This window comes from Pseudonaja textilis, chromosome 5, assembly GCF_049901715.1.
Source record: "Pseudonaja textilis isolate UNSWEBS1 chromosome 5, rPseTex1.2, whole genome shotgun sequence".
Taxonomy (NCBI): Eukaryota; Metazoa; Chordata; class Lepidosauria; order Squamata; family Elapidae; genus Pseudonaja; species Pseudonaja textilis.
In genome coordinates this window covers 345,747-360,306 of record NC_141994.1, presented here as the reverse complement: position 1 = coordinate 360,306, position 14,560 = coordinate 345,747, and the positions used below count along the sequence as shown (strand labels likewise).

The window sequence follows — 14,560 nt, the reverse complement described above, 5'->3', positions numbered from 1 at the left end:
TCTTCCATGTTTGTGTGCCTGAGGAACTTTATGCTGGCTGTTGGGCTGTCAGTTTTTCTTAAAAGTCTAAAAGGGCCAAGGACTTGATGAGGTCTAAAAATCCCCTGTTCTTGTGACATTTCTAAGTAGTTGCAAGACCTCCTAATTGGTCAATAGGAAATTCCCTTTCAAAATATCTTGTGTTACCATAGCTATAAATGTTCCTTATGATATTGTTTTATTTCAGTTGATGATTTTTTTAAATTCAGCTTGAGTTTTGTGGAAAGGGGATATGACAGTGCTTCCAAATGGTATTAAGTAGTAAATATTAAATTACAATATTACAAATTAATATGAACCACTTTTTTGATATACCAGGGCACCTAATTCAAAATTACTCTGGGTGACTAATGCAAGTAAAAGAAAGCAATCAACGTTTTATGTTGCTTTGTTGTTGTTCTTCTGCAGAAAGAGTGTGCTAACTTCATCAAGGTGCTGAAAACTTACAACCAGACCCATTTGTACGTCTGTGGAACTGGAGCTTTCCATCCTATGTGCACATACATTGAACTTGGGGGCCATCCTGAGGTAACCTAAATTTAGTCTTGCTTTTTTTTTCCAGACATGGTTTTGATTAATGACTGGCAAAGTACAATCTGTTTCGTTGTTATTGGTTCTATCGGAGTGCAATCCTGGTGGAAATGCTGAATCAGGACTGGAAAAAACTCAGGTTGAGTCTTCAAGCATGGAAGCTCATAATACCTATTTCATCCATATAATTCTGTATTTTAACCCAAGTTCAAGGCTTTTAAGCCCCATGCAAGCAATTTAAGAATATCTATAACCTTGGCAGTGAAAGTTTCTCCATGGTTGAACTGCACCCAGGAGACAACTTTCTTATATCAGGTTTAGTGTCTGTATGTAGAACTCATTAAAAAGTTTCACCCTCCCAACTGGTTTGCCAAACCGCCTGTCCATTTCCCCATTTCCGATTCACGCGTAGCTATTTGAGCATGCTCCACAATCAAGTATCTCCAGCCTCTCATGCTTGTTGCTATCCTGCTTCGTCCCATCTTGGTCCTCTCAACATAAATGTCTGGATCCATTCATCTGTCTTGGAATTCAAAATAAGAACTCCAGCTTCTTATTCTTTCAACAAGCTACAAACAAGCTCTAGTTTATTTAACTGTCCTTATTGTCGGGGGAGTTAAATAAGAGGACAAGATGGAAACTTTGCAAAGAATTTTTGCCACTAAGTCATGAGCGTCTCTTGTAAGGATTAATCACAGCTCAGGAAGACAGTTATGACCAAAAAAAGGAAGGTTTCACCTTTCTCCCATGTAACCTTTGCAGTGACGGCTTCAAGAACAATTCAAATTCTGTATTAGTTTAATCTTTCATTGGAAGGCTTGCCATTTAATTTATGGGGCTGTTTTTCAGCTAATGATTATGGAGCAGTTACTTGCTAAGATATTAGCAGCCATCTTATGGATTTGACATTCAAGATTGCAAATTAATGTTTAAAAAAAGAGAATATCATTATTCAAGCGAATAAGGCTGTGCCTAATCACTTAAACATCAGATTACCATCTGGCAGAAAAATTAACATATTAAAAGCTGTGAAGATATTTTATATATATATATATAAAACTATTATTTTTTTAAAACCCTTTTTTCCTTAGGGCTCTTTATTTCTAGGTGTTGGCTTTTATTGTATAGGAATTCAGCAAAAGTTCTTGTTACATGCTTGAATGCTTTACTTCAATACTTATTTGTTAATTATCAATTGTCCCTCACATAGACAAACTCACCCACCCCCATACACACACCCTGAGAATGTGGCTGATGGCTGCATGAATAGAATTTTATTCGTTGTACTTCATTTGGGATCTGGGAAACACATTAATTAACTTAGTTCCTTAACATGCACATCAATCACAGGTGTAGTGTCTGTTGATGGATAAATGACAAGCTAAGATCATTTATTTTTTATACTTTATGAGCATGCAAAATACACAATGTATATAACTACCATTATGTTTACTGTAGGGGTGTATATGGTGCTATGGTTAAGCCCACTCTCAGCCACTCAATGGCCACTCACTCGTTCTCATCTAACTACCCCCTTAGGGATGTTGAGTTATGTGAGAAAATTTAGAGAAAAAAGATCCCAAAGGAATGGCTTGCTTCCCTTCCCCTTCCTTCCTCCCTCCCTCCCTTCCTTCCTTCCTTCCTTCCTTCCTTCCTTCTCCTTTATCAAATTTATACAGCTACCTGTCTCATAAATGTGACTGCATAACCAATAATAAAACCAAGCCTAAAATAACTATTTAAAACAATTCAACAGAGATAATTAACGTGTGAGAGTGTGCAAATCCAATAAATGAATATATGAATGCTGATAATTAATCAACAATTTATAGAAATAAATATTAGAGAAGAGAAAAGATTTTTTTCCCAAGCAGAAAGAATGTTTCCATATGTTAGCATTACATTATCCATGAAGATTTACTCCTATATCTTTAATTTATCCATACTGTTTGGTCTGGAATGATTTTTCCCCTGAAGGTTGGGTTAAATAATTGGTGAAAAAGTTTGCAAATTATTTTTAGCACAGCACAAAAATGGTGCAAGTTTCTCCTAATCCCCACTGACCCCTCAGAAATATATCTTTTAGCCGTTCTCAGAAGTTAATGCAATTCACATTCCCATCTCTGGATCAGGTCTGGATCTTTCCGAATGAATATATTAGAAGTTCTATTTGTCACTTCAAATATTCGGTGTTTTGATGATTAGCACCTCTATATTAATGGTAAAAATAAAAAGACAGCTATTGTTGCAAAATATCTCCATCCTTGCATCCGTTTTGTGCAGTTGTGCTAACTGGCATATCTGTACGTAGCACAAGCTGTTCAAATTATACCTAAGGGTTTTATACGTACTGAAACTATTTCTAGCAATGAAGCTGGGAAAGTATCAGTGTGCCTGACAAGATAAATTATATGCCATTAAATGAACCCCATGACATTCATCAGCTTCGAAAAGTCTTTCACATCCTTCAGAATTATAGATTGCTTAAGGAGAGCCGAGGTTGCAACTGTTCCCTTACGTTCCAATTTTAGCAAGGAAATTGTGCCAGTGTTAACTCTGCCATTCACGGAGGACTGGAGTTGGGATATGAAAAAGCAATAATAGTAAAAAAAAAAAAGATTGATTGCACGCAAAATAAATCAAGTCTTTTTACTCCATGCAATTTGGGATGGTCTTTTTTTAGCAATTTCCTTTAATTTGAGGTAGAAATTCTTAGGAAAATATTTTACGATTTGGCCAACTTTTTTCAAAGAGCCTCCAAATGTTGACCAGGAAGTTGTGTCTGCATTGGCAAATGTGTACGGATGTGTATCTGGCTGATCCTGTGGTCAGCAAATGAAGAACACACTGGTCCAAACTCATTACGTAGATTAAAATGATTATTTTGAATGAAAACAGATAGAATATTTGGTGTGGCTCACCTCAGGGCTGTCCTGAGGTCAACAGAAAAAGCCAGCATGGCAGCCTCAGTGGTGCCATTGAAGCTCGGCCTGCGGTCTTACCTCTTTGACAGTATTCAGCTCTCCCCACTTCCTTTAGGGGAACCACAATCGCGCAACCAAGAATCCTCTTTCATATCTTTCATTGTTCTCAGAGAATTCCAGGGTGGCTTTCATTCAGTCGCGGAAATAAGGAATAATCTTCAGAGTCTTAGCAGACTTGATAAAAGGAAGGAAGCCACTGAGCACCAATTATCAAAGCATCATCATAAACCGTCTCCTCTTAGGGTCACCTGGGCCTGATTCAGAGAGGGGAGCAGCCTGGCATCTCTTGGCAGGGGGTGGAAGGAGAAGAGCCTAGCTACTCTGAAATAATGCTGGGCTCTCTTGTGACACCCCCAGCCAGCTTTGCTTTGATGCGAAATTTACATTTGGAGTAATTTGGGGAAGGGAGGAGAATAGAGGGTGGTTGTCCAGGTCCAGTTGGCAACTACATAACAGAGCACAGAACTGATGAGGAGAGCAATTCCTGGCGATCGATCAATCAATCGTTGTAGAGAGAAACCCTTCAAGTACTCTTTGCCTTCTCAGTCCCTGCTGTCTGTAAGGCACCATAGTAACAAAGAGGGAAGAAATTAATCCTGTCTCACTCCTTCCTCTCTCTCTCTCTCTCTCTCTCACACACACACACACACACACACACACACACACTCATGCACAAACACACATTAACATGCTGCTAATTTTCATTTCCTTGTTAAAATGTATACTCATAGAACCGAATAACAGAGTTGGAAGGGACCTTAACAGGATGGAAGCTGCTTATTGGTTGGTGGTAGCTGGACACACCACAATTCACAGCCAAATATTTACTCTGGCTATTAAAGGAGGCTGAGCATTTCTTACTCTGTGTGTGGGTGTGTGCATGCATGTGCCTTCAAATCAGTATTGACTCCTGGCCACTGCAGTTTTCATAGCAAGATTTTCAGAAGGGATTTGCCTCCTTCCCAGGCTGAGAGAGAGAGGGACTGGCCCAAAGTCACCTGGATGCCTTTGTGCCTAGGATGGAGCTAGAATTCACAGTCACCCAGTTTCTTCACTTCTATATTCACACAGCGCCTTGTCAGCACTTTCATGTGATTCCATTAGCCAAAGTGGACAGCCAGGTTGGTACAATCCCATCCAGGTTTCACTGATCCCTGTTGACCCTGGTTGAGTTTAAATGATATTACCATATTTTCTGGTGGATGTTGCTTTTCATAATTCATAAAGGATTATGTACTGATCAACATCCAGTAATCTCAGTGATCATGACTGGGAAATAATTGCTGGAACATTTAGAAGAGGAGCTGAACTTCCTGGTCTAAGTGATATTCAGAAAAGCCAAGAGCCACAAAGACGGAGATTTTAAGTACATCTGTTGAGAAACAAACCTTGCCAAGCCTGGTTCCTGCAGAAAATCCTAGACTTATCTTGCCAATTCGTTTCTCCCTCAGTGAGCAAATGAAAACACAAATCAAGCTGCACTTGGCTTGATTCTTCCCTGTGAAGAAGGAAGACGGCCTGAAACGGAGGGTGATGGATGGCATACAGGCCATGAGATGGGCCTTGATGCCTCAGCTCTTCTTCCAATGGCGCCCCCATCATGGACGGGCTGAAATCCATCCGCCTTGATGTTCTCCTTCCTCTGATTTGCTTTCCTTTCTTATCTTTCCCAGCATTACAGACCTCTTCACAACGTGCCTCCAACATGGAATGATTTGAGCTTCCTCATCTGTGCCTTTGAGGGAGAACTCTGGGTTGATTTATTCAATTATTGATTTGCTTATTTCTTGGCAAAAATAACCCAGCTGAGCATAAGCAAGCACTTACCTTGGACTTCAGAAAAGGAGATTTTTATAAACCCAATAGGATCTCTTTATGTGGGAGGTTAATGGGAAAAGAGACTAGAGTGTTCAAATCAAGAAAGATGAAAAGCACAACAGCAAATAATTCACTGGATTTTAATTCTCGTGCTTTAAACACATAGAGTGTATTGATAGTATTTCATTGGGGACAAAAAAAAGTCAAGATGGCAGCCACAAATATGTGATCAAAGCTGAGCCCTAAGCAATCAATAATCAATAAACATCAACAGGGTTTTTTTGGAAACATGGTGCCATTTGTTGCACAGCTAGATAAAGTCAGTGAATAATCATACGCAGTTAAAACTGAGCTGTCTGTTTAATAGGCTGAATGCAACCCAGCGTAAAGCCATCTTCATGAGCCCTGTTGGGAGTTCCCCCCAACTTTTGTGCTTTCACACCCAGAACAGGTATACCTATTTTCAAAACTCTACATTTTAGCCAACAGGTAACTCCATTCTGAACTCTTGCAGTAGAGCTCAGTGGAAAACCTGCTGCAAATTTATAATTCATCAACCCCCGTCCAGGGCTTTTGCAGAGGCTTGGAAGAGCCCTTGCAGGGTGAAAGGCTAAGGATTGCCTTGCCCTTCGCCTTCAGGTTAACTCACTCAGGTTGTATCCAAGGGCAGGGTAGCAATGCATGGCTCAGATATGGGATAATTACAGTACTGAAGATTACTTGGCTGTTTAACGGTTACTTTTTCAGTAATGACTTTTCTCTTTGTGTTTATTGATGGAGCTAACTCATGGATTGTGACTTATTTCTGGGGAAAGCACCCATGGATACAGAATAGGTGGCACATGGTTTATTTTTTTTCTGGGATGAATGGGCGATATTTTGGGGCCCTTACAGACAGTGGAGAACCAAAGGGCAGGCAGGACAACATCACTTATGCAGATTCATTTTGAGGCTTTTCTTTGTTCTTTAATTGTCATAAAAATAGTTTAAAGCCTTATATTAGAGTGTTTATGCATTTCTCAACTCAAAATGGAAAGAAATAATACTAATATTCAAATACATTTCGAGAAATTATACAGTTTGAAATAACAGGTGACCAGTGGGCAGCCTGACAGTTAATGTGACTTGGGGGTCTTTCTACAACACTCGGTTATCCATCTGGTGGGTTATCAATTACTCTGATAGATTATTTAAATGAAAGAAATGGTTTAATCACCAATAAGCCTCAACCCTTCGAATCCAGTCCCGTCTCCTTTATCCTTGCATCCTTTGGTGTGATCCTCTTGTTCAACTGCCAAGTTCCTACGTATACACAATAGATTTAGTGAATCAACAGATCAAATGCTGATCCCTAGGAACCACAAATATGACTTAACATTCCTTGAAATACCATGTTCGCCATACCGCCCCTTCGATGGAAGGTGTGTTATCGTACAGCTCTGTAGTCTTGTGAAAGAGGCCCACATGTAACATGTTGTAAATCACAAGGAAGTCTTAGAACAGAATTACAGGAGATTCCTGGCTTGTCTCTTCTGATTTATTCCAGATAAAGAGATTTAGCAGATTAAATCTGGAAGGCTATGTTCAATTCCACAGATTAAATCAGAGTGACTTTAATCAATGGAATTTGATTATGTAATCAACTCCTTAATAAAATGTGTTCAAAGTTCTGCAAAAGACGATATAAACCAGATGCATATTTTTGAAAAGGGGAAAAGCAAATGGCCACATAATTCAGACAGATGCCCCACACACATACACAAGTGCTCTTTTCTTTTCTTTTTTTCCCAAAATTTTATTAATTTTTAAAAGACAAACATATACAAACAAAACATGAAAACATAAAACATCTTTTTGGAAAGCAACTTAGTCCCGGGTTACATCTTTTTGCACAGACATACATTCAGGTTCACGCTCACTTTTATATACCATTCCATATCTTATTTACCATTCTACATTTTCTATATAGCTTCTCCCCTCTTTTCACTCTCTTAATTCTATTTTATTTATTTCATCTCAATTTAAATCATTATACTTATATCCTTTGTCTGTCCTGTTTCAGCCGTCTATTATCTTTTATCATTAACGCAAAATTTCTCCTGTAATCACTGATTGGAGTATGACGCCTTTATCTCTTTCCCCTAAATTTAACACTTAAGATAATACATAATTTTCATTCGGATTCTGCTTAGTACATTCTAAAGCTATGCACTATATTTTAAAATAAGAAGAAAATTATAAATATATAATATAATTAAAACAACAGTCCATACCAATTAAACTCTGTCATTAAAATTAATATTGGTTTAAGTCTTGAGCATTTTACACATTCCTTTTCAAATAGGTATCATGTTTCTATGGGAACACATAAATTTTACGTAGATACTTCCACCCCATTTCACGTATATTTTAAAACATTATGTAATTAAGATGTTCCCATTCCTTCTTAATTCAATTCTCTCATATTTTATTTCATTTATCTTGTTCAAAAAATAAGAAAATTTCACTGAATTACATTGAATATTTTATCCCATTTTATAATCATATGTTGTTCCAATTTTCTAACATTATTTCTAATACAAATACAACACTGCAGTCTTATGTACCTTTGCAGAATCTCTTTTTTAGTTATATTTTTACCCATTATCTCTAAATAAATCCTGTTTCTTTACATCTTGTTTCAAACCTTTATAGCTTCTCTTCCCTTCCTTCCTCCCTTGCTTCTCCACTCTACCATTTTTACCCCCTTGTCTCTTGATCTCCACCCTCTTCTGTATTCCTCTTTTCTGTTGCTTTCTGGCATTGTATCCACTTTTCACCTTATTTTTCCCTTTTTTGGTTGTTTTTTTAAGTCTTAAATTCTCCATTCTCTTTCCCCCCTTTCCCCTTTCTTTCCCAGATAAAGTTGCTTGTTCATTAAAGATGGCTTCTTCTTCATCCCAATCTTCTTGTTCTTGTAGTTTCTCATAAGTAGAAATCGCCATTTCTAAAAAATGAAAAACAGAGCCAAAAGAGCCCTTCCCTTCTTGTTCCTCTTCTTTATATTTTTTGAATTCCATTTTCAGTTCATCCACAAGTAATGCCATTGTAGAAAATTTTTTAAACAACACAAATGTTTTTAATCACTCAAATAATTTCCAAAAGTCCCAAAGACACCAAGCAGTCCAAATACACACAGGCTATTTCGTTTAATACTTTTTTCTTTTTTCACTTTCTCTTCCTGGGGTTATAATTCACTTACAAAGTTCCAATTAAAATGTATCTTTTAGAAGTCTTGTTACAATTTAGCTCTAGTCTTTTAGATTCCAAGCTGTCTTCTCCAGCCAAATCTTAATCTTAATTCTTTTCCTCTCCCTTCCCACTTACAGCAAAAAAAAAAAAAAAAAAGGTTCTTTTCAGTGCTCAGAAATCTTTATTGTCCTCTTTTTCAGTTTAATTACCTGCTAATGCCAAAGCGGGTTTTTCCAATTTCTCATTCATCTGCTGTCACCGTAAGGAAGTAGAGTGAGAAAAAACAAACTTTCCCTTTTCACTTTCATTCACTGCTTCCAGATCTTCTTTGGGAGCGATGTATCCTTTGCCAAAATTTAAATTCCAGGATATCTTGAATGTTGCTTGTCATCCCGGTCAACCCAAACTCTCACTTCTCAGCTTCCTCCTGCACATACTTTTCTAGATGAGTGCTTCTTTGTGGCGGCCATTTCTGACCACCGCTCTTACTGCTTTTGGAAAAGGGAATTAAGCCAGCTGGGGAGGGGAGGTGCGATTCCCCTCGACCCCTGCCAGGTCTCCCCTATCTTCAGTCACCTCTACGGGGTAACTATAGCCCTGAAGCCGGCTGGCTTGGGGCACTCCAGTGGTGAGCGCAAGCAGAAACCACTCACAATCACGGATTCCTGCCGCCACCGAAGCCTTGCAAACCAGAAGTTCCTACAAGTGCTCTTTTCCATGTCCTCACTTTGATGACTCAGCCTTCACCTTTCTGGAGACTTTGTAGAGCAACACTAACTGGATAGAAGACCTGTCAGATTAATGGCAGGGACTTTCCTTTTTCCTTAGGTAGTTTTAGCCAAAACCATGAAATGTCTGTGGTGTTTCTTTTATGCTTTTCAAAAGAAAAAGAGGAAAAAAGTATTTCAGAGTAATGATAAATGGTGCTGATTATTATCCAAAAAGCTACTCAGTCATGATGCCTTTTAGAAGAGGCTGTTGTAGGGTGAAATACACTGCTCAAAAAAATAAAGGGAACACAAAAATAAGACATCCTAGATCTGAATGAATGAAATATTCTTATTAAATACTTTGCTCATTACATAGTTGAATGAGCTGACAACAAAATCACATAAAAATTATCAATGGAAATCAAATTCAGCAACCCACGGAGGTCTGGATTTGGAGTTACACTCAAAATTAAAGCGGAAAAAAACACTACAGGTTGATCCAACTTGGATGTAATGTCCTTAAAACAAGTCAAAAGGAGGCTCAGGAGTGTGTGTGGCCTCCATGTGTCTGTATGACCTCCCTACAATGCCTGGGCATGCTCCTGATGAGGTGGTGGATGGTCTCCTGAGGGATCTCCTCCCACACCTATACTAAAGCATCCCCCAACTCCTGGACAGTCTGTGGTGCAACGTGGAGTTGGTGGATGGAGCAAGATATGATGTCCCAGATGTGCTCAATTGGATTCAGGTTTCGGGAATGGGCAGGCCAGTCCATAGCATCAATGCCTTCGCTTTGCAGGAACTGCTGACACACTCCAGCCACATGAGGTCTAGCATTGTCTTGCATTAGGAGGAACCCAGGGCCAACTGCACCAGCATATGGTCTCACAAGGGGTCGGAGGATCTCATCTCAGTACCTAATGGCAGTCAGGCTACCTCTGGCGAGCACATGGAGGGCTGTGCAGCCCCCTAAAGAAATGCCACCCCACACCATTACTGCCCCACTGCCAAACCGGTCATGCTGGAGGATGCTGCAGGTACCAGAATGTTCTCCATGGTGTCTCCAGACCCTGTCACATCTGCCACATGTGCTCAGTGTGAACCTGCTTTCATCTGTGAAGAGCACGAGGTGCCAGTGGCAAATTTGCCAATCTTAGTGTTCTCTGGCAAATGCCAAATGTCCTGCACGGTGTTGGGCTGTAAGCACAACCCCCACCTGTGGATGTCGGGCCCTCATCACCCTCATGGAGTCTGTTTCTGACCCTTTGAGCAGCCACATGCACATGTGTGGCCCGCTGAAGGTCATTTTGCAGGGCTTTGGCAGTGCTCCTCCTGTCCCTCCTTGCACAAAGGTGGAGGTAGCATTCCTGATGCTGGGTTGTTGCCTTCCTACGGCCTCTTCCACGTCTCCTGATGTACTGGCCTGTCTCCTGGTAGCACCTCCATGCTCTGGACACTACGTTGACAGACACAGCAAACCTTCTTGCCACAGCTCGCATTGATGTGCCATCCTGGATGAACTGCACTACCTGAGCCACTTGTGTGGGTTGTAGACTCCGTCTCATGCTACCACTAGAGTGAAAGCACCACCAGCATTCAAAAGTGACCAAACCATCAGCCAGAAAGCATAGGAACTGAGAAGTGGTCTGTCGTCACCACCTGCAGAACCACTCCTTTATTGCGGATGTCTTGCTAACTGCCTCTGCTTTCCATCTCTTGTCTATTTCATTTGCACAACAGCATGTGAAATTGATTGTCAATCAGTGTTGCTACCTAAGTGGACTGTTTGATTTCACAGAAGTGTGATTGACTTGGAGTTATATTGTGTTGTTTAAGTGTTCCCTTTATTTTTTTGAGCAGTTATATAAACCAATATCATGTCTAATTCGAATATTGAATCAAATAAGCCAGATGCATTTTTCCTAGAAGTCAGTCAGAAGAATACTAAGGTAATGAGGCAGTAATTTTTCTTACATAATGCAATTTCTAGAAAAGGATAGCTTATCTAACAATACCAAAACATTATATTAAATTTTTAAAAATCACCATTATCATCTTGCATAAAATACTGCACATTTACATAGATTTATTATTTTGGTAATTGAGGTAAATCTTGTCAAAGTTTGAGCTTAGTTTATATGATAGAGTGAATTGTCCTAATAACAGTATTAAGCAGTGGCAGATTTAGAATATTTCTTTTTAGCTGAACTGTCTGAAGAGTTTGTTAAGCCATTTGAAAATGAAATCGGCACATGAAAATAGTTTTTCTCAGTGGCAGTATCCTGGCTAATAACAACAAGATAATTATTGTTAACTGAAACAATTATGATAACTCAATGCATTGGCAATTTTTTCCATGAATTATTTTCATCTGTTGATTGGTGAATTGGTAGCCATGTAGAATGAATGAATGAATGAGATGATTTCAGATTTTGGCTTTAACTGCATTGATTGCATGGCTGTATTTTGTATTCTATCTTCTCCATGTATTTTAGCTGCCTTGAGTATTAGCATAAAAGTGGGGCTTTAGATTCAATAATAAATAAATTACAGAGAGAAACATGTAGCTGCAGAGAGGCAGATCTTGAGACGGAGATAAAGATGTATATAAGGAAGACACCAGCTGGTGGAAACAGCCTTGTCTCAGCCACTTGCCTCCTTCCGGGGTATTTTCTGTTTTATAGCCCCAGGAGGGGAGCAACGTAGCCCACCTGGTTGCAAAATGAAAAGCTGAGAGAATTCATGTCTCCCGGACTGTTCAGGCTGGGACTTGCCTGCGTTCTTTGCCTCATATTGACTCCTGTGTTAACCCAGCTCAGGGATTGGTTTCCATCGTGTCCAGTTTTGCCCCGAGAAATAATACCGATCCTTTATTTCACCGCCAGTGTACCGGCACATGTTCATCCCGCTGTCCATGTGGCAGCCCTAATATTTTGACTTGGGTGGAGAGCTCTTGCTCCAAAGGATCTCATGAATCATTTTTATGGGGTCTTCCTTTGGCTGAAGGCCTTCCCTCTCCTTGGCCATGATTCATGCTTAGCTGTCTTTGAAGACGAGGCTCATTTCCTTGAGGGGTGCGGGTGTGTGTGTGTGCGTGTGTGCGTGCGGTCTGTGTGTTTTGAGATAATGGACATTAAAGCCCTAAGAGAAGAAAGATGAAGTCCAGTTTTGGAGAGAAGTAAATCAAGGAAGGCGACTTTTCCCAGCCAGTGGAGGGGGGGTGGACTTTCACTTCTAAAGCGTTAGGCCTCGGAATATGTGCTGGCAAGTTGCATTTGGTGATGTCATCATTAGAGTTTTGATCTGGCCTGTTTTATTTGTCTTAGTCTGGGGAAAAGGTTTACACATAAAGTGCATTGCCAAGAATGGATGTCCATACAGCCAAGCTCTGCAGGAGGGTTTCAAGTGGCTTTGTGGGGCTCAGAAGGGAAAGGCTACATCGGAATATGTCGATTCTGATTAAAAAGTCAAGGCGGCAGCCAGGATGGTTCACCTGAAGCCCCAAAGTGACTTTTTATCCAATGCCCTGAAGACCCTCCCTCTCAATAAAAGCTGCGAATTGGAGGTTTTTAATGTTTCCTGGACCAGATGGTCGGTATTGTCTTTTCTCTTTTCTTTTTCTTTGACAGTATAGCCTCAAAGTTGGCTAAAAGATAAGAGCTGCCAAACTCCAAATGACAAGAGATAGTAATAAAACATCTCTAAGTGTTATCTTGTGCCCTCTAGTGCCTGCCTGGACTTTTGTGGTCTACATCTAATTTAAATCTAATTGTAATATAATTATCCCCAAAGCACCACTGCCGATCTTAAGGCTGACATAATGCAAGAAAAATAACAATGTGATGGAATTGACACGTAAGGAGTTTTAGCAGGAATAAAGTCCAGTTGGAGTAAGAAGATGATACAACATGCTTTTATACTGCAAGTTACATAATCCAACAAAGTTACATGGCTGACCTTGAATTCTCACATAAGCCCTTGTGTGATTTTTGTGAGTTCTGTGTGTATCAAAAAAATGTCAGACATACTAAATAGTTTCAACAGATGTCTGAAGAGCGTCAGTAAGGCAACACCTCGGAGACTGGAGGCATCTACGGGTTCTTGCTTTTGCCTAAATTGTGATACTCAGTAAGCATCTCAAAGGAAAACCAAAGTGATATGTGTTTCAAAGGTGAAGCCTTGACCATATTAAATCCTGTGAGAATTCTGATAATTATTCCAGGAAAATGTAAAATCTATATCTACTTTAGAATGGAACATAGTCAAGAGACAAACAAATTTCTGGTTCTTGGACAAAAAAGAAATGGCATCCTGGAAAAGGACTTCATTTTCCTATCCAATATAGACATCTTACTAGTAAAGATCAGGCCACTATTGCTGACAACCAAGATCATGGGCCAATGGAGAGAGAACTGGGAGCAACCTGGATAATGTTTAACTCACTTAATGTAGGAAAGATGGCTGACTAAGAAACTTGCTCCCTAACTCAAGCTCTACAGTGAAACGCTGCCTCTGATAGGACATTTGGAAATGGCTGCTACATGCCCCAGAATGCTTTTGCTATTATCAAAGGAGATCAGATTTCACAAGTAACATGTTGGTTTTCAAATTACTGCAATCCTTGTCTCTTCTCCTTCTCCTCACAACAACAGCTTGCAGGAGGAAAAGGAATTTAAAAGAAATCTCCTTTCAGTGAATGGGTTCCCCGCTGTTTTCCTTCTGCTTTTGTGTCTGTCACCTCCTTAAACTGGCTTAAGGACCACCATTTCCTTTTAAGAGAAATGCAAAGAAATGGATCGTAGATGTTTCTCACTGCAGCTTCTCTGCATGGAGAAGTGTTGCTCACTAACCCTAGCCTTATGGGGCTCTCTTCCTGAAATCTGCCAGGAATATTTCTTGGTACAGAATCCGTTTTATGGGCCAATGTCCTTCCCGCCTGTCTCATGACAGAGAAAGTATGGAGGGTTTTTTTAAAACAGCGTAAAAAAGCGTCCACGGCAGGAGGGGAGCCTAAGACCTTCTTGCCTGGTTTTGAGGGTGGCATCATGACACAGCTGATGGCAGTGGGATTGCAGACTAGCGCCTGCTTCAAGTTTTGACACAGGGGAGTGGGTGGTGATCTGAAGAGGTAGGAGAACAACCGGAAATAAAAAAGAATCGGTGGATCGCTGCAAGAGCCTGTTGGATCAGCAAAGTCTTCTGTGCTCTCCCAAAACTGCCACCCTTACATTTTCCTTGAGGAATTTC

At 39.9% G+C, this 14,560-nt stretch overlaps 1 protein-coding gene across 1 annotated transcript in view; it reads left to right on the top strand.

The window, feature by feature from the left end:
* The window catches only part of SEMA3A (semaphorin 3A), a 140,724-nt gene that overhangs the window by 70,111 nt on the left and 56,053 nt on the right, over positions 1–14,560 (top strand). The window contains exon 4 of the mRNA XM_026713110.2: positions 448–567. Within this exon, the coding sequence (XP_026568895.1) occupies positions 448–567 (120 nt within the window). The remainder of the gene's footprint in view (positions 1–447; positions 568–14,560) is intronic.